Below are 19,421 nucleotides of genomic sequence, written 5' to 3'. Positions count from 1 at the left end.
ATATGGGTTCATCCTCAGACAACCTGGGTTTATTTTCCTGGGGCTGGACAACATCCTCACAGAAAATGGGAGAGAGAAAAGAAGGGGGAGAGTAGGAGGCAGAAAAACAAATGACCAATTCCCGGCCTCGCACAATTAGACATTCTTTCTCTAGCTTGAATTTATCAGAACCTGTTTCAAGCCAAATTTTGCTAAGGAACTGGGTATGGAAAAAGAAAGAACCAACTAGTTCCTAAAGATGCATAAGGGACCTGTCAGAGGCTGGGGTTAGAAGGCAGAGGAGATAGGTTACTTAAAACCAAGTTCCAGGACTTTACAATTTGAGTCTGTTCCGAGGTAGAACCTCTGATCACTGGGCAAATCAGAGTCCTGGACTGCCCACTCAAAACCATCCTTACATTCATTATAATTATCTTGTTGAATAAATGAATTAAATCATTTCCATGAACTACCCCTCCCATCCCCACTATAGGTGTAAGAGGAACCTAGTTAGGTAATATCTTTCTTTGGATTCCCTTTCTACTCTTTGTCCCAAACACTTCCTCACCTGCTCATCAAAACCGATCTCCCCTTGGACTAGAGAAAGTCATCAACACCCTTTCCTCATCTGGAGAAGGTGAATAACACCAGCTCCTACCTACCCCAGAGACACAAGGGAAACTGTACACATGAAATCAATTTTACATTCTTCAAGACAGGCGGGGTGGGGGGTAAATTCCAAGAATTGCAATGATGTGCACAGCTACCTTAATTCTAAGAGGCCAGGTACGAAGATCACTCCAGAACAGCAAAGGCGCTTGTCAAGCCTTCAGATACATTCCCCAAATTAGCCAGCCCACCCACGAGTCAAGAGAAAATCAGTTTCCCCTGCCCTGGTAAGTAGACAAGCCAAGCCAAGCCAATTTCCTCCCCTGAAAACCATCCAGCATCCGTGTCCTCCAAACCCCACGGTCCTAGAGTCCCCGAGCTGAGCTATCCAGCCTCCGCGCCCTACTCGGCTCCTCCCCATCCCATAGTGCCAAGAGCCAGGCAGCTCCCGCCACCCTAAAGGACTACAGCCCCCGGCATGCCCCGCGCTGCCGTCGGAGTCTCCCGACCACGCTTCTCCGCGTACCTAGGTCACGTGACTCGGGGAAGATGGCCGCGCTGACGGAGGAGGTCTTTGCAGCTCTCCAGAGCCTGCTGAAGGTAAATGAGAGGGGTGGGGACAGCGCGAGGCAGGCCTTTGTTTCCGAGACTTTGCACAGAGCAGGAATTGGGAATAAATGGACCCCGATTTGGAGCCACGACGCTGCCGCTGCCTCGCACTGTTACTCCTAGCAGGTCGTTGCGCTTTTCCGAGCTTTTTGAAAGTACGAACAAAATTAATACCATTTTGACAGGATAGTGGGGAAACAAGACAGTGGACCTGAAGGCGCTGTACAAATGTTTCCTGCTAATAGCTTCGGAGGCTGGCTTTCGGGGTTGGTGCGTTGGGGTAGTAATCTCTAGATCCGCGTTGCCAGTTCCCCATTTCATCCCGCAGCCCATCTGCGATCTCCAGTTCTCTCTGCGTCCGACCCCTGAGTCAAGTGCGCGTTCTATATTCTCCTGAGCCCTTGGTTTGTTTGTTTTTTGTTTTTTTTGCGGTACGCGGGCCTCTCACTGTTGTGGCCTCTCCCGTTGCAGAGCACAGGCTCCGGACGCACAGGCTCAGCAGCCATGGCTCACGGGCCCAGCCGCTCCGCGGCGTGTGGGATCTTCCCGGACCGGGGCACGAGCCCGTGTCCCCTGAATCGGCAGGCGGACTCTCAACCACTGCGCCACCAGGGAAGCCCTCCTGGGTTTTTTTATTTGCTGTGACCTGTGTGAGGGCCGAAACACTCTCCTGACAATCATTTGAAAAATTGTGAGGATGGAAGGGATGTACTTCATATGGCTTTGTAGGAGACTGGAATTTTTTGCTTAATTTGTGATTTTCCCTATAGAAGAAGCGGCGGCTTTTTCTTCCTTAGTAGAACTTGTCACTAGATGACATTATGCATCTGGTTGCCTGTTGTCTGCCTTTCTCACAAGAACGTGAGATCCACGAGGGATCTTGTTTTTAAAAAAACTCCAGACGGGTCTTCCCTGGTGGTGCAGTGGTTGAGAATCCGCCTGCCAATGCAGGGGACATGGGTTCGAGCCCTGGTCTGGGAAGATCCCATATGCCGCGGAGCAGCTGGGCCCGTGAGCCACAACTACTGAGCCTGCGCGTCTGGAGTCTGTGCTCCGCAACAAGAGAGGCCGTGACAGTGAGAGGCCCGCGCACCGCGATGAAGAGTGGCCCCCGCTCACCGCAACTAGAGAAAGCCCTCGCACAGAAACGAAGACCCAACACAACCAAAAATAAATTAATTAATTTAAAAAAAAAATCCAGACGACGAGGGTTGAGTTAATTACACTCAGCAGTTCATGGCACAGCATCATCATTGGTCCACGCAATGGTCCTTTTGTTTTAACCGCCTCCCCAGTGTTCACTTGTATTCTCCAATCTCTACGGGCATCTACTCTGTTATTCACAAATGTATGCGTAACAAGCGTATTCTCCACACCTGGCATACAGCATGTGCTCAATAAATAGCTGTTCTTTGAATTAATAAATGTAGTAAAGCTGGGACTGGAAACCTAGCGCTCTCAACTCCCAGCCCAGTGCCTTTTCACCCTTACTGTGGCTGCTCTACCCCCAACCTCCACCCCAATCCCTCTTCGTGCTATGGGCTTTTTTTCTTTAATACACTTATAAAAATCATTATTAATGTGTAACACACATACAAAAAAGGTGCACAGATTATAAGTGCACCGTTTAATGATTTATTACCACCACCACAGTCAAACAATGAAATGTTACCAGTACGGCAGAAGTCTCTCTGTTGTCCCTTCGTTATTTCCCTCACTCTGCTCCCCAACAGTAACCACTATCTTTACTTCTAATATGTCAATTTAATATTGCTCACGTTTGAACTTCACATAAATGGAATAATAGGGCATGTTTTTGTGTGTGTGTCTGGTTTCTTTTGTTTGCTATTATGTAGCAGTAGTTCATTTGCATTCCTATTGTCCTATGTACTTTCTTTAAAAAAAATTATATAAACTTTTAATTTTGAGATATAAGTTTACAGGCAGTTGCAAAAAACAATACAGAAAGATCCCATTTATCCATTACTCAGTTTCCCCCAGTGGTAACATCTTGCAAAACTATAGTATGATATCACAACCAGGATATTGACATTGATAGTCAAGATTCAGAACATTTTTCATCACCACAGTGTTCTTCATGTTGCTCTTTTATAGCCACACCCCCTTCCCCTCTGCCCTCACCCCTTTCGTAACCTCTGGTATTCACCAATTTGTTCTTCATTTCTGTAATTTTGTCATTTCAAGAACGTTATATAAGTGAGGGACTTCCCCAGTGGCGCAGTGGTTAAGAATCCTCCTGGCAATGCAGGGGGCACGGATTCAATCCCTGGTCTGGGAAGATTCCACATGCTGCAGAGCACCTCAGCTCGTGCACCACAACTACTGATTCTGTGCTCTAGAGCCCGCGAGCCACAACTCCTGAGCCCACGTACCACAACTACTGAAGCCTGTGCACCTAGAGCCCGTGCTCCGCAACAAGAGAAGCCACTGCAATGAGAAACCCGTTCACCACAAGGAAGAGTAGACCCCGCTCCGCGCAACTAGAGAAAGTCCACGCACAGCAACGAAGACCCAACGCAGCCAAAAACAAAATAAATACTATAAAAAAAAAATCAGTTGTTTCTATACACAAACAATGAAACATTCAGAAAAAAAAACGTTATATAATTGAAATCATACAATATGTAACCTTTTGGGACTGGCTTTTTTCATTGAGCCCAATGTTATATGTTTTAATAGTTCTTTCCTTTTTATTGCTAAGTAGTATTCTATGGTATGACATCTACATTGTTTCCAGTTTTTTGCTATTACAAATAAACCTGCTATAAACATTTGTATACAGATTTCTGTAGGAACATAAGTCTTTATTTCTCTGAAATTAATGCCCAGGAGTACAGTTCTGGATCATTTGGTAGTTACATGTTTAGGGTTTTGTTGTTGTTTTTATGAAACTGCCAAACTGTTTTCCGGAGTGGCTGTACTACTTTACCTTCCCAACAGCAATGCATGAACGGTCCAGTTTCTCCCCATCCTCGCCAGCATTTATTGGCATCACTATATTTTATTTGAGCTATTCTGATGGGTGTGTATTTATATCTCATTGTGGTTTTAATTCAAAGTTCCCTAATGGTTAATGATGTTGGACATCTTTTCGCGTGCTTATTTACCATCTGTGTATCTTCTTCAGCAGAATATTGCTTTATGTCTTTTGCTCATATTCTAATTTCATTGTTTGCTTTTTTACTTTTGCATTTCTTTATATATTCTAGACAGTGGTCCTTTGTCAGATATGTGGTTTGCACGTATTCTTTCCTAGTATTTAACTGTCTTTTCATCCTCTTCACAAAGGAGTATTAATTTTCTAGGTCTGCTGTAACAAAGTACTACAGACTTGGTGGCTGACACAACAGAAATTTATTGTGTCCCAGTTCTGGAGGCCAGAAGTCTGAGATCAAGGTGTCAGCCAAGTTGGTTGCTTCTGAGGGCTTTTAGGGACAGATTGTTCTGTGCCTCTCTCCTAACTTCTGGTGGTTTCTGGTGATATTTAGTGTATCTTGGCTTGTAGATCTCTGCATTGATCTTCATATGAAGTTCTCCCTGTTTGCATTTTTGTGTCTAAATTACCCCTTTTAATTAGGACATCGGTCATATTGGATTAGCATCCACCCTATGACCTCATCTTCACTAGTTATATCTGCAAGAATCCTATTTCTAAATGAGATCACATTTTCAGATAGTGGGGGTTATGACTTCAATATATGACTTTAGGGGGGACACAGTTCAACCCATAACAGGAGCTTTAGCAGAACAAAAAATGTTTTAATTTTGATGAAATACAGTTTTTCAAAAATTTTTCCTTTTATGAATTGTGATTTTTTAATGAATTACGCTTTTGGTTTAAAGTTTAAGAACTCTTTGTGAAGCCATAGCTCTCCAAATTTTCCCCTATTTTTATCTAAAAGTTTTATAGTTTTATAGTTTACATTTGTATAACATTTTTAAAAATATTTATTTATTTTATTTTTGGCTGCGTTGGGTCTTCGTTGCTGCACGTGGGCTTTCTCTAGTTGCGGCGAGTGGGGGCTACTCTTCGTTGCGGTGCGTGGGCTTCTCATTGCGGTGGCTTCTCTTGTTAAGGAGCATGGGCTCTAGGCACGCAGGCTTCAGTAGTTGTGGCTCGCAGGCTCTAGAGCGCAGGCTCAGTAGTTGTGGTGCACAGGCTTAGTTGCTCTGCGGCATGTGGGATCTTCCCAGACCAGGGCTCTAACCTGTGTCGCCTGCATTGGCAGGCGGATTTTTAACCACTGTGCCACCAGGGAAGTCCCTACATTTATATAACATTTAAGTCCATGATTGATTTTGCATTAATTTTGTATAAGGTGGATGGAAAAGTTTGAGAATTTTTTTTTTTTTTTTTGGCCTGTGAATGTCCCCTTGTTCCAATATCATTTGTTGAAAAGGGCTTTCTTTCCTCCATTGAATTGCTTTTGCAACTTTGTCAAGAATCAATTGGGCATATTTACTGGGTGTACTTCAGGGTTCTTTAGTTTGTTCCATTGATCTATTTGTTTATCCCTCTGAGAATACCATACAGTCTTGATTATCATAGCTATATAATAAGTCTTGAAATCAGATAGATGGATTCCTCCTACTTCATTCTTTATCAAAATTGTTTTAGCTATTCTAGTTTCTTTGCCTTCCTGTATAAATTTTAGAATGATCTTGGATATATCTAAAAAAAAAAACTTGCTGAGATTTTCATAGGAATTGGGTTAAATCTGTACATCATTTAGGAGCAAATTGACGTCTTAATGTGGTGGTTCATCCAATCCATTATCATAATGTGTCACCCCATTGATTTAGATCCTTGATTTCTTTTATCTGTATTGTATAATTTCCAGTATACAAGTCCTGTACATGTTTTGTTAGATTTATACGTAAGTATTTCTCTCTTTTTTTTTGAGCAATTGCAAATGATATTGTACTTTTAATTCCAGTGTCCACATGTTCATTGCTAGTGTGTAGAAATACATCTGATTTTTAGGAGGTGTATCTTGGAACTGCAACTGCTGAACTCACTTATTCTAATAATTTTTTTGTACATTTCTTGGGACTTTCTCATAGACAGTCATGTCCCTGCAAATAAGGACAGTTTTATTTCTTACTTTCTGATCTGCAGACCTTTTATTTCTTTCTCTTGCCTTATTTCAGTGGCTAGAATTTTCAGCACAATGTGGAATAACAGTGGTGAGAGCCCACATCCTTGCCTTGTTCCCAACTTTAGTCTTTCATCATTAAGTATGTTTTCTCTAGGTTTTTTCGTAGATACTCTATGTCAAGTTATGGAAGTTCCCCTCAATTCCTAATTTTATGAGAGTTTTCATCAAGAATGGATGTTGAATTTTGTCAGCCGCTCTTTCTGCATTGATTGATATCCAATGATTTTCTCCTTGAACCTGGTAATATGGTGGATCACATAGATTTTCAAATACTGAACTGGCCTAGCATCCCTGGAATAAATTCCACCTAGTTATAGTGAAAAATCCTTTTTATATATTGCTGAATTCTGTTAGTTAGTATGTTGTTAAGGATCTTTGCATCTATTTTTATGAGGAACATTGGTCTGTAGTTTTTTTGTTTTGTTTTATACAGTCTCTGATTTTGGTATCAGGGTAATCCTAGCTTTGTGAAATGAATTGGGAAGTGTTTTCTCCTTTTCTGTTTTCTAGAAGAGATTGTGTAGAATTAGTTAATTCTTTCTTTAAATGTGTGTTAAATTCTCCGGTGAAACCATCTGGGTCTGGTGATTTCTTTTCTGGGGGTTTTTAAATTACAAATTCAATTTCCTTAACAGTTATAGCACTACTCACGTTTTCAATTTTATATTGGGAGAGTTATGGTAGTTTGTGTTTTTTGAGGAATTGATCCATTTCATTTAAACTGTCACATTTGTGTGTATAGAGTTGCTTGTAGTTATTCTCTTATTTTCTTTTTGAAATCTGCAGGGTCTGTAGTGATATGCCCTGCTTCATTCCTGATATTGGTAATTTGTGTCTCCTTTTTAATTTTGTCAGTCTTGCTAAAAGTTTGTTAATTTTATTGATATTTTCGAAGAACTAGTTCTTTGTTCCATTGATTTCTCCTTTTTTATGTTTTAATTTCTTTGGTGTCTGCTCTTTGTTGTTTCCTTCCTTATTCCTTTGGGTTTATTATGCTCTTGTTTTTCTAGGTTCTTGAGATGAGGACTTAGATTATTTATTTGAGACTTTCCCTCTTTTCTAATATATGCATTTAATGCTGTAAACTTCCCTCTCAGCACCATCTTGGCTGAATTCCCAAAATTTTGGTGGTGTTTTTCATTTTCATTCATTCAGTGTAATTTTTTTAACTTTCCTTTTAATCTGTGGATTATTTAGAAATGTGTTGTTTAAGTTTCCAAATGTTTGGACATGTTCTTGTTATCTTATTGGTTTCTAATGTGATTCCATTGTGATCACTGAGAACACACTCTGTATGATTTAGTTCTTTTAAGTTTGTTAAGGTTTGTTTTCTGGCTCAGAATATCATCTATCTCGGCATGTTTTCAGTGAGCTTTTGAAAAGAGTGTGTATTCTGTTGTTACTGGGTAGAGTTCCATTAATATCCATTAGATTGATTGATGGTGTTGTGGAGTTCTTCTGTGTCCTTGTTGAATCCTGTCTAGTTGTTCTATCAGTTGTGGAAAGCGGGGTGTTGAAGACTCCAACTGTATTTCTAGATTTGTCCATTTCTCCTTTCAGTTCTGTCTGTTTTTGCTTCACATATTTTGCAGCTCTCTTGCTGAGGGCATGCACATTCAGGATGTCTTCTGGTCAACAGAACCTCTTACCATTATGTAATGTTCCTCTCTGTCTCTGGTAATTTTCTCTGCTGTGAAGTCTACTTTATCTGATATTGATGTAGCCACTCTTGCTTTCCTGATTAATGTTTGCATGATCTTTTTCCATTCTTTCCCTTTTAATCTGTCTCTATCATTATATTTGAAGGGAGTTTCTTGTAGAGAGCGTTTAACTGAGTCATATTTTTTAATCCACTGAGCCAATTTCTGTCTTTTCTTTTTTTTTTTTTTGCGGTACGCGGGCCTCTCTGTTGTGGCCTCTTCCGTTGTGGAGCACAGGCTCCGGACGCACAGGCTCAGCGGCCATGGCTCACGGGCACAGCCGCTCCACGGCATGTGGGATCTTCCCGGACCGGGGCATGAACCTGTGTCCCCTTCCTCGGCAGGCGGACTCTCAACCACTGCGCCACCAGGGAACCCCCAATTTCTGTCTTTTAATTGGTATATCTAGACCACTTACAGCCAATGTAATTATTGAAATATTAGAACTTAAGTTTGCCATTTTATTTTTTGTTTTCTATTTGTTCTTTTATTTGTTTTTTGTTTCTTTACTTTTACTGCCTTCCTGTGGGTTATTTGATCAATTGAACATTTTTTTGGAATTCCATTTTGATTTATCTGTAGTGTTTTAAAATCATTTCTCTTTATAACTCTTATAGTGGTTGTTCAACTTATTACATTTATTTACTATAACATCACAATCTCAGTGACGTATCAGTGTCCTCATTTTACCAGTTAGAGTGAAGTCATCCCTTTCTAGTCCTGTCCTTATTTATAATATAATTGTCTTCAATATTTCCTCTATATACATGTACAGCCACATCGGCCAGTGGCTTTTCTCTTTGTTCATATATCCCAGACTTCGAGCTGAAGAAGAGGGCCACCCAGAACGCCAGTGGGTGAAGGCAAACAAACTCCGACAAATACTTGCTCTCTCTCTAGCCAAAGACCAAGAAAGGGGCGGCTTAGGAAGACAGAAAACTTTTAGACAGTCACTGCTCCACTCCACCCAAACACCACTGAAAACACTGTGGCCCCGCTCCACTGTACGGCAACAAAGTCTGAGAGGGAACACCCCCATCAGGGCAGAGGAGGCCAAGTAGGGAGCTGGACCTCCATCCCCACGAGCTGGTAACAAGTTCCACCACCCCACGGTATTGGTGGAAACTACTGGAGCCAGAACTTCCATCCCTGCCCAGTAGCTACGAGGAACCCCTCCTTTTGGGTGTGAGCGGGAGCCAAGTAGGGGAGCTGGACTTCTGTCTCCATTTGGTCATGATGAAGCCACAACGCCCAGCCCCACCGTGCTCGCCCTGCCTCCTGAGCAGCGTCAGAGAAAGCCAGCTAAAATAGAAGATTTAAATAAGTTCCAGAGGCTCAGAACGTAATATGGCCACGTCATTCCTTTGTCATGAGGTCCGTAGCAGGTCTGTCTTCTCTTCTCCCCTTTCAGAGTCGTCTTACATTTGTATAAAGTGCCCAGGGAATGTCGTTGTGTTTATCAGGAAAAAGAGGGAAAAGTGCATCTGTGTCATCTTCCCAAAAATGGAAGTGTCCTGTGCACCTCTTAGGTGTCACACCATGACGGAGACAGTATTACGTTCTAAAAAAAAATGTATTTTCAGAGTCTGAGTTTGTTGCTTGTTTTGTTTTTTTCCATCTGTGAATTTACAGGCCTCCTCGAAAGATGTTGTCAGACAGCTGTGCCAAGAGAGCTTTTCCAGTTCAGCCCTTGGCTCGAGAAAGCTCTTGGCTGTTACATGTTCCAGCTTGTCTGTGGCCCAGGAGGAGGCAGAACAAGTAAGTGGGGTCAGAAGTGAGCTCTGGCCGCTGGCTGCTCGGCTCCTTAGTCTCTTCCTTGACTTCCCAGTTGTTGCCGCGTCCAAGGGAATCTTTCCCCTGAAGTGTCTGTTGACGTTATAGCAAACTTAAAATAGATGCTTTTTTCCTTTTTAATGTTAGTGACCTTAAAAGCCATTGTCTCTGAACCTTCACTTCCTTATGATAAGTGAGGCGTGGATGGGAAAAGTATACCCAGAATCGGAGCTCCTGACCATTTCCTTTTCAGACTTGTCACCTAGACAGCATGGACAAAAGCCAACCGTGCTATGATTTTCTTGCCCAACCTGTAACTTGAAAATGCTGATGAATTGCTGGCTGGATAGCTTAGGCAGACTTTTCAGGGATGGTGGGGCGGAAGCTCTGAGGCCTGAGTATGATTCGGGAGGATGGACTGCTGGGCCTCCCCTGATCTCAGGTGGCCAAGAGGACAAGGATGGTTATGCAGCACTCACAGCCTTCTCTTTCCATGGCAACTGTGTTTCCAAAACAGTAATTCATCCAAGCAGACCTACGCTGTTGTTGTTATTTTTTAATCTGGAGCTTGGCTCGTTGAAGTGAGAGGCAGCACGGTTACGAAAGTGAGTTGGAGTCTTAGTTTGGGTTCCTCAAAAGTAGACGCCGAGGCAGCGACTTGGCTGCTGGTAGTTACTTGGGAGGTGATTCCAGAAAGCACAAAGGAGGGAGTGAGGAAAGTCAGGCCGGGAAGAGAGACAAGCCAGGAGAAGGATATGTTAGGGAGCGGTCAGTGCTGCGGGGTCTGCAGTTGGGATCCTGTAAGAAACCACGTGGATACATGCCCCAGCACTGTCACCCTGGAAGGCAGGGAGGGTGGGGCGTTTATCCACTCACTCCCACCCTTCACCAGTAGAGGCTTAACTGTCCCCTCGCCTCTGGGTTGTGCTTTTCCGAGCTGAGCAACCTCCCATGGCATCTGGGGAAGTCCTAAAGCGGAGAAGGTTACCTCCAGAGAGTCCTGCTCTCTTCCGCTGAGCAGCAGATTCACTTGGAAGGACACAGGGTAGAATCCAGCGTCCTAGCGGGGCAGCGCCAGGCATTCCTTCCACAGGGAGGTCCGCACAGCCGGCCTGGAGCTGTTTGCCTGCCTCGCCCCACCAGGTGACAGTCTAGGGGCAAGGACGTGACAATCCAGCCAGGCTGGATGAGAAGCCCCAACTCCCCAGGAGCCAGTACCTCTGGCAGCAATTCAGTAAGCACGGCTTTGGGTGCTGGCACAGGCCACGCAGCCACACTCGGGGAAGCCCAAGCCGCGGGCCCCGGTGTTTCTGCAGCCCTCACGGTCCAGAGGCAGGGGACTGGTGCAGCGTTGTCTAGTAACACCGCTGGCTTTCCGCTTCTCTCACATTAAGAGGGGAACAGGCTAGAAAGTTAGCTTAAGGTCAGAGTCCGTGCACAAGGAAGGGGATTTATTAACCCTTTGCCCATAAGCAGAGACTTTCTGGCAGGTTGGCAGCATCCTCGGTCAGACAGCTACATGTCTTCTAAGCAACAGGTGAGCTTGGAGGTGGGCTGAGGCACGTGAGCATCAGCATCTGCACCAGGGGCCTCTGGACTCCTGGGATTCAGTTGGAATGACGGTGGCGGTTTGTGGCAGGCCCTCTTCCCAGCAGGGGAGATAGAGCCCTGTCCCCTGTCCCCCTGCCCCTCACCACCCAGGGCTCCCCGTCTATCCTGCAGCTGCTCCAGGCTCTGCACCGCCTCACCAGGCTAGTGGTGTTCCGTGACCTGTCCTCCGCCGAGGCGATTCTGGCACTCTTTCCTGAAAATTTCCACCAAAACCTCAAAAACCTGCTGACAAAAATCATCCTAGAACACCTGTAAGTGCTTATTTCTTGGGAGTTTCTTGCAATGCTTGTATTTTTTAATTCCTGTTCTGGAAAAAATATGCTTATTCTTGAAAAGCAAGCACAGGTAAGCAAAAAGACACAAACCATAATCCCACCGCCCAGAGGGTTAATTCCTTAATGGGAAACCTTTTAAGACTGGTTTATTTTTTCCATTTACACATACAGGGTTAGTTTTGCTTTTGTTTTTAACACAATGGGATCATGCCGTTTTATAAATTGCTTGTTTTCATTTAATAGTATTAACATTAATGATATTTCAGGTCGATAAATATTTACCTTCAATATCATTCTTAATGGGTAAATATATTCCATTACATGAAGAAATTATGTGTAATTTAGTTAATAAATTCCTTAGGGTTGGACATTTAGGCTATTGGCAGTTTTCACTGCAGTGAACAATTTATTGTGGAACCTTTGCCCACGTTGTGCTTCATTATTTCCTTACTGGTAAATGGTGGTCCTGAGGCTTTGGCTTTTTATTATCAAGTCTGCCATCGGAAAGATCGCACCAGCTACTCCTCCACCAGTAGGACATTGATGTGCCGCTCTCCCCACACCATTGCCAGCACTGAGGGTGTTTTGTTTTGTTTTGTTACTTTTTATTCCCAGTTTCACAAATGGCAAAAGGTACCTCATTTCAGTTTATATATCTTTGATACTAGTGATGTCAAATATCTTTTTCATGTTATTGGTCATTTTTATTCTTTTGTAATTTTCTGTACATTTTCTAGCTGGGCAAATCCTTTTAGATACATACAATTTAAGCAGAACTGATTAACTGCTGGTTAGCAGCAGGCTTGAAGAGACCTCTCTGATAGTAATAACTGATAATGCTTACTTCCCAAGGGTTGTGTTGTTTATTTAGAAACTTTCTCTTGCGTGACCACAGTTTACTCTGACTCTGCTCGGCATCTTACTATGGCGTGATTTGTGTAGCATCAGACACGTCTGTTTAGATGTGTTTTGCGTAAGATGACATACTTTGTGTAGTAGATGCTCAGTAAAAAGAGGATAAGTTGACCTTTTCTGTTTTGTCTCTGAGAACAGTAGCACAGTTACAGTGCATTTAGCCTTTTCTTGCTTTTCCTAAGCCATGAAAACTAACAGCACCTACGGCCGTAACATCACTCAGTTTTGTAAAACAAGCAAACAAAAAACTGCTCCTTGGAGGGAGGCGTTTCTGTGGTCCTTTCCTGTTAGGAGGTGATTATAGGTTTTAAGATGACAGAACGAGCAGAGGCCCAGGCCCATGGGGCTCATTATCAGAAGACTCAGTTCGCATCCCTTTTCCATGATATTTTTCTTATCTTTCCCTCTTAAACAGATCTACTTGGAGAGCTGAAGCCCAAACAAATCAGAGTGAGTACCAAGAAACCTGCCTCTTCCTCCTTCCCCCTCCTCCCCAGCCCCAGCCCTAAATCTACCAGAGTTTTTAACTAAAGTCAAAGTGAATTAACCTAATCCCAAACTGAATAGTGTTTGTTATGTATTTCTTTTTAATTCCACTTTTTAATTTTTTTTCTGGTTATAAACCTAATATCATAGAGGCATGTTGTTAAAAAACAAACAGATATCCTAAGCAGAAAGTGAAGTACTTAAAATAACTATATTTCCATTGGAAAACAAATTAACCATAATTGAAATTAGTGTGAAAGATTGAATAAAAGTGGATGTTTGTTAAACAGTCACTAAACTCACTCTGATTCAGTCACAGTGCCCCAGACTCTGCCTGCATTAACTCATTTAGTCCTCCCAACAACCCTGTGAGCTAGGCTGAGATCATCCCCACTTTACAGGTGAGCAAACAGAGGCTCAGAGGTTAGACAGGTGGTAGAACACACATTCAAGCCGAGTCTGTGTGCCTCTCAAACAAAAGCTCTCTCCGCTATTCTCAAAGCCACACACTTCCTAAGACTCCGGCCACAGCCTCTTGTTCTCCACCTGCGTCATTCCTCATTCTATCCGGACATCTGGAGGGTTGGGTGTTCAGGCAGAAGCCTGGAGGTGCTGACCACCACGAATCCGCACTAAGTGCAGGGGCCACGGTCAGTGGTAAGGAAGGCCCAGGGCTTGCTGTGGCATCTTGGGCCCTGTCTGTCTGTCTCCCTCAGAGGCTTGCTGTGTGGATCACATGCATTACCCATGTGCAGCCCTTGGAGCTGCCTGTCATCGAGGAGAGGCTTAGTAACGCAGGTGGCATGAGCACTGACCCGAGCTGTCCCCACACAGTCTCTCTGCCGCGCCTGGTCGACCTGGACTGGAGGGTGGACATCAAAACCTCCTCAGACAGCATCAGCCGCATGGCCGTCCCTACCTGCCTGCTCCAGATGAAGGTACATCCACTGTCAGGCTCACTAGAGGGAATGGAGGGGCAGCAGGGACTCGGCGCCCCTGCGGGCCAGCAAAAATGCCGGACTCCAAGTTTTAGGATCTCCAACCCCATAAATAAAAAATATTTAGCACCCCCAAAATGCAGTGTTTATTTAGAAAGTATATGTGTATTAACATAGTACAGTCATACTAAAACATATACCGAAACTAGAAATTTTAAAACAAGACAAACACAAAATATAAATTTACAAAATAATCTGCTGATACCTAAAGGTTGTCTTAGACACTTACAGGAAGGTTTGGCTTTAACAATAGAAGCACGCACTCAGATTTCCAATTGCCTTCTTGAGAATTTTTGTATACTTTTCCAAATTCTTGTCCAATCTTAGGAGGCTGTTGCTGTTTGTACTGTGCTGAACAAGGGCTCCTATTAGCAGTTGGAGAAGTATCAGTTCTTCATCTTATTGTTCACATTCTTCATTGGTGTTCTCTTCACTTCACAATTATTTTCAGGAGTCTTTTTAAGCCACATACCCATTTCTGGGTTTGTTCAGTTAAAACTAGGTAGCATAATGCTGTATTTACTTAACCACCAGACACCCAGAAACTCAACAGCTGTAAGAAAATGAAAGAGCAAGGGTGCCTCTAACAACTAAGTTTTTAACTATTACTAAGGCTTACTTAAAAAAAAAAAAGATACAAATACATATAACTAGAGGTTGTAATATTTTTCCTGCCTCTCGGAGGATTCTTATGTACCCCTAGAGCCCACGGCCTAAAGCACGAGCATGAACCCAGGATGTTTCCGCACCCGAGTGCCCAGAGAGAGTTGGGGGCGGGAGGGTGAGTGAGCCTGGCTTCTCCGACCCCTGCCCGGAGCCCCTGAGACAGCTCCCTCCCTGTCCCCATTTGCTGAGTGACTCCAGGGCTGCGACTCTCTGTGACTCTGAGCAAAGAGCCTCTCTTCTGAGCTTCACCAGAACGGGGTAGGGCCTGCAGGTCGAAGAGAGGCAGCTCTGACTTTGGGGCAGTGTTCTCTTTTCAGATCCAGGAAGATCCCAGTCTGTGTGGGGAGCAGCCCTCCATGTCAGCTGTCACCGTGGAGCTGAGTAAGGAGACCCTGGACACGATGTTAGACGGGCTGGGCCGCATCCGGGACCAGCTCTCCGCTGTGGCCAGCAAGTAACGCGGCCAGCTGGCCCCCAGCACACACCGTCCTCGCAGCAGGCAGCGGTGGGGACATGGGGGCTGCCATCCAGAAGGCGCGGTTGGACCAGGCGGAAGCAGCCAGGCCCCCGCGCTGCTTTTTCCTCTTTCCAAAGTTGGAGCAGAAGCTGCTGATCTCCCGAGGCTCCTGTGTGGGACTTAATGACCCCTGTGGCAGCAGGAGGGAGCGTTTGCTTGGTCAGCCGCCTCCGCCTGGCTGATTGGAAAATTCAGGCCCAAATTGTGGCGCTCGTCTTAATAAGTTCCTTTCGCTCTGAGGAGCTCATTTCCAGCTCTGGAATGCACGTAGGGAGTCAGGTGGGTGACGCCAGCAGTTCTGCTTCTCTGTCAGAGAAGCCAGGCGGACCCCACAGGGCAGGGCCCCCTCTGCGTGCCTGCCTGCCCTGAGTCCAGAGCCTTCCCGAGCTCCCTCAGCCCTGCGGGACCACCTGGCAGCGTAGGAAGTCTGAAATGGGAGCTCATTTCCTTCTCATTGGAGCCAGAGGCCCCTTCCTTGATGTATTGCAGCCACTCAGGGTGAAGAAGTAGGAGTGATTGGAAATAAATAACAGTTCTAAGAACTTCCTGATTCCGGTCACGCTTCTGTAGCTTCTGTCCTTTGCCTGAGTCGTTTCCGTAGGCCAGTGCTGCCTCTCGTTTGTAAAGACGACCCCAGCTTCCTCGTTCCTGGCTCAGCTCATCACCACGGGATGACCTGAAACCGGGCCTGTGAACCGGCCCACCTTCCATGTATCCATCCGTCACGTAGAGCAAAAGAAAGCATGGCTGACATCAGCAGGTGCTTGTTGTGAGAGCTGTGATGAAAGTGCTCTCCGAGGAGCACTGTCACGGGCCTTACAAGTCCCGGGGGCTCCGTGTAAGGTGTTCCCCCTTCCTTCTCCAGATCACCCAGTAGCAAGAGCCTGCCTGCTCTGAGCGCTTTGTTTGTCGGCTTCTCAGGCCGTGTGTGTGGACGGGGTGGGAGGGTGGGTGGAGGAGGCAGGACTTCGGGTTAAGAGGATGCTCTTGAGCTCAGTTCCTGCCCACCCCAAGGTTTGTTTTGTTTTAATTAAATGGGAATAATAATCATACCTACTCTACAGCGCTTTTGTGAAGATTAAGTGATATAATGTACCTAAAAGCACTTTGCACTGTTATGGCAAATAGGAAGGACTGGATAATGCTGGCTTTGGTTACTAATGGGAAGCAAAGTAGAAAGCTCTCTGCATTCATTGCTTCATCTACTGTAAAGGGGTTGGTGTGACTGTGAATGTTATTATCCTCCCTTTATCAACGAGGGAATCAGCTCATCGAGGTGAAGTCCCTGCTAGTAAATGGTCTCATCAGGACTTGGGCCCAGATTTCTCTACCACACAGGACTCTGCAAGGGACTTGGCATTCTGTGATTTTAGCTCCATTTGGAAAATACTGGAACTGAAGTAGAGATGAGAAATCTTACTTCTCCCCACCATCCCCCCAGTGAAACGCTAGGGAAGTCAAGAAAAAAACCCCAAGCTTCTCTCTGTCTGCCATCTCCTGGAAGCTGAGCTACCTACTGTCAAAGTGGCAGTTCTTTACCTGTTTGGAGCCATAACCATTGAGAATCTGATGGAAGCCATGGATCCCTTCTGTAGGAATTGAACACTCGATTTTTCACATTCAAGGACAAGCATTCATGGACCCTGGAGACCTGCCCACTATCTCCAGGTCAAGGGCCCCTGGTCTCACCCTCAGGTTGACTTTAGCCTTGTCATGAATTCATCCCCCTCTCTTTTCCTTCCACTCTCTGTGACCCACAGATGGAGATCTCCAAAAGCCCATTTGCTGGGCTGCCCATGGGATTCCATAAGAAACTGACTAGAAGCAGGAAGCCTGGCATAGGTGTCTGGACAGTCGAACATTCCTTTAGCCAGATCCACATGAACAGAATCATCTGGATGCATGACACATAGAGGGCATTCAAGAAATAACACTGATAAATGTTTGGTACCCTTCACCTCACGCGCTTATTTAAGTGGGTTGTTTTCCTACTGTTGGCAAGGATGGGTGGTTTGTAGATACCATGTTAATGGGTTGGCTTGACCCTATCTCAGAAAAAACCTCCTAGCTTCTACCTCAAATGAATTTCCTTCATTCAGTGCTTGTCTGGTTTCCCAGTAGTACTTTGTGTAATGAGCAGCTGCCTGCAAACTTCTTTCCTTAGGGTGAGGCAAGGTTTGGGTGTCCAAACTCCATTCACGGAAGGGCGATGATAGGTCTCAGTGGTGGCTGCTCTTGGCTGTCCAGCACTGTCCACCCACCCAGGCACAGGGGTGAGTGCATGGCTCAATCCTGACCGACGTCCGTGTCCCACAGAGATTGTCCCATGATTGTACCTGACTCAAACTGGGCCAAACTGATCTTTCCCTATGACTGTTCTGCTGGAATCGGCAGCGAAGACAGCCTCCTGCCTCGGCTCTGATAGTGAAGCTGGGGATGCTCGGGCCCACCTTCCTCACACGACAGCCCGTCTGCAGTAGGAGAGGCTACCCCGGAACGAAGCAGAACCCAGAGGTTGGGAAGAGGGTAAGAAAATCCAGTGTGGCAGATGCCAGTCCCAAATTTCCTAGTGTATCCATCAGGATGGGTCAGGTTTGAGTTAAAATGGACAGGGATTTATTTTTATCAGGAATGAGAAGACATGCAGGCACAAAAATGATTATCATAAAGAAGTTTCTACTCACATACCTGTAGAAGCAGGAGGCATGGAACATCTTGCAGTGCCACATGGAGAGGGACCGGGGTCGGTCAGGAGGCACGGAGGGCCAGGGAATAGCATGGCCCAGAGCCTTTCTTGGGGTTTTCGCAGGAAGGAATGGGCGGGGCAGAATGGGTATGCTGAGTAAGCATAGGGTTGACTAGTTTGGATAATTTTGGCAGGTCTGGGCTACAAGTGTGGCCCCTAGCTGTCCAGTACCTGGTCCTGGGGTGATTCGGGGCAGGGAGAATACTGGCTTGGGTGTGCGTTTGATAGAAGACATAGTTGGGACTGTGCCTGTAGATTGGTTGGTTTGTGTATCAAAGGTGTGTTCTCACAGGAGCTGTTTGCTATCTCTAGGAATTAGCTAGCCCTAGGAGGTCAGTCTCTTCAGGGTCAAGGCCCCAAATGCCTAAGTGTCAAGAATACAGAAAATAAGAAAATGTAGTTAATGCAAGGTTATGCTATAGTAACAAACAATCCCAAGATTGCAGTGGTTTTTACACAACAAAAGTTTATTTTTGCTACAACAGTCAGTGCAGGTTGGGGACAAAGGGACAAGTGCTCTGGGACCATACTTACTAAGGGACCAAGGACAAGGAAACTTCATCTCAACACACACCTCCCCTGTCACCGAGGCAGGATGAGAGAATATGGCGGATCACAGGCTTGCACTTGAAGTTCTGCCCAGAAGGGAGAGGCCAGTCACGTGGTCACACCTGGCTTTAAAGAGGGCAGAGAACGTCAGTCCTTCCGTGTACCATGAAGGAAGAGAAATGGGATGTTTGCGGTCAGCTCTTATAACTACTGTCCCCTGACATCTGAACCAAAGACTTCTTTTTGCCTAAACTCATCTGTACTTACAAACAAAAGAATTGTGAGTAACAACACACATGCCGTCTTGACGCCTTTTCTCACGATAAACCTCATCACCTGTGTGGCACTAGAAAGGTGTGAAACATTTCCCCAAATATCTTAACCGCCTGTTCACCTTACCCTCCTGAAGTCGGTGGAGCATCGTTTCCTGAGGATCTGTGCATTTTCCTGAGAAGGTGTCAGCTCCTGAGGACAGGGCCAGGGCTGACTTAGAACTCCAGTCTGGGTCTTTCAACTCAAAGGCTTGTGCTCTGTCCATTCCTGCCTTGATCTTGGAAAAAGAAAACTTGGGTTCTTCACAGATAGCAGAACTTTACCCTTAATCTAGTGACATTCGGCTCCCTCATCAGTCCTGCCTTCCTACCTCCTGCTTCTGGTGATTTTCAGGTCCAAAGGCAGTGACCTGAGGACCAGACATTTGGGTCTTTCCCACACACACCGGTTCTCTAAACACACACAGTAGGCACCATGTCTAATGGTTGATTGTTGGTCAAGCTCTGTGCTCTGGTATTTACAGATATCCAGGAAG

The 19,421-nt window shown here is 45.1% G+C and overlaps 1 protein-coding gene across 5 annotated transcripts; it reads left to right on the top strand.

Moving 5' to 3' along the window:
* Positions 1–1,085: 1,085 nt before the first annotated feature.
* COMMD9 (COMM domain containing 9) lies at positions 1,086–15,868 on the top strand. Of its 5 annotated transcripts, XM_081240512.1 has the most exons (7): positions 1,123–1,188; positions 8,978–9,451; positions 9,710–9,835; positions 11,552–11,712; positions 13,067–13,101; positions 13,972–14,075; positions 15,119–15,868. In XM_081240512.1, exons 2-7 carry the CDS (start codon positions 9,425–9,427, stop codon positions 15,257–15,259), a joined length of 594 nt encoding a protein of 197 aa, XP_081096638.1. In that variant the 5' UTR covers positions 1,123–1,188; positions 8,978–9,424; the 3' UTR covers positions 15,260–15,868. The 5 variants fall into 5 exon arrangements, with proteins under 5 accessions (XP_081096637.1, XP_081096636.1, XP_081096639.1 ...); XM_081240511.1 differs by lacking the exon at positions 8,978–9,451 and having other exon boundaries at positions 1,086–1,188; positions 11,573–11,712; XM_081240510.1 differs by lacking the exon at positions 8,978–9,451 and having other exon boundaries at positions 1,086–1,188.
* Positions 15,869–19,421: the final 3,553 nt, after the last annotated feature.

This window comes from Mesoplodon bidens, assembly GCF_964165515.1.
Source record: "Mesoplodon bidens genome assembly, chromosome: 7".
Classification (NCBI taxonomy): Eukaryota; Metazoa; Chordata; class Mammalia; order Artiodactyla; family Ziphiidae; genus Mesoplodon; species Mesoplodon bidens.
This window is presented reverse-complemented; position numbering and strand designations above follow the sequence as displayed.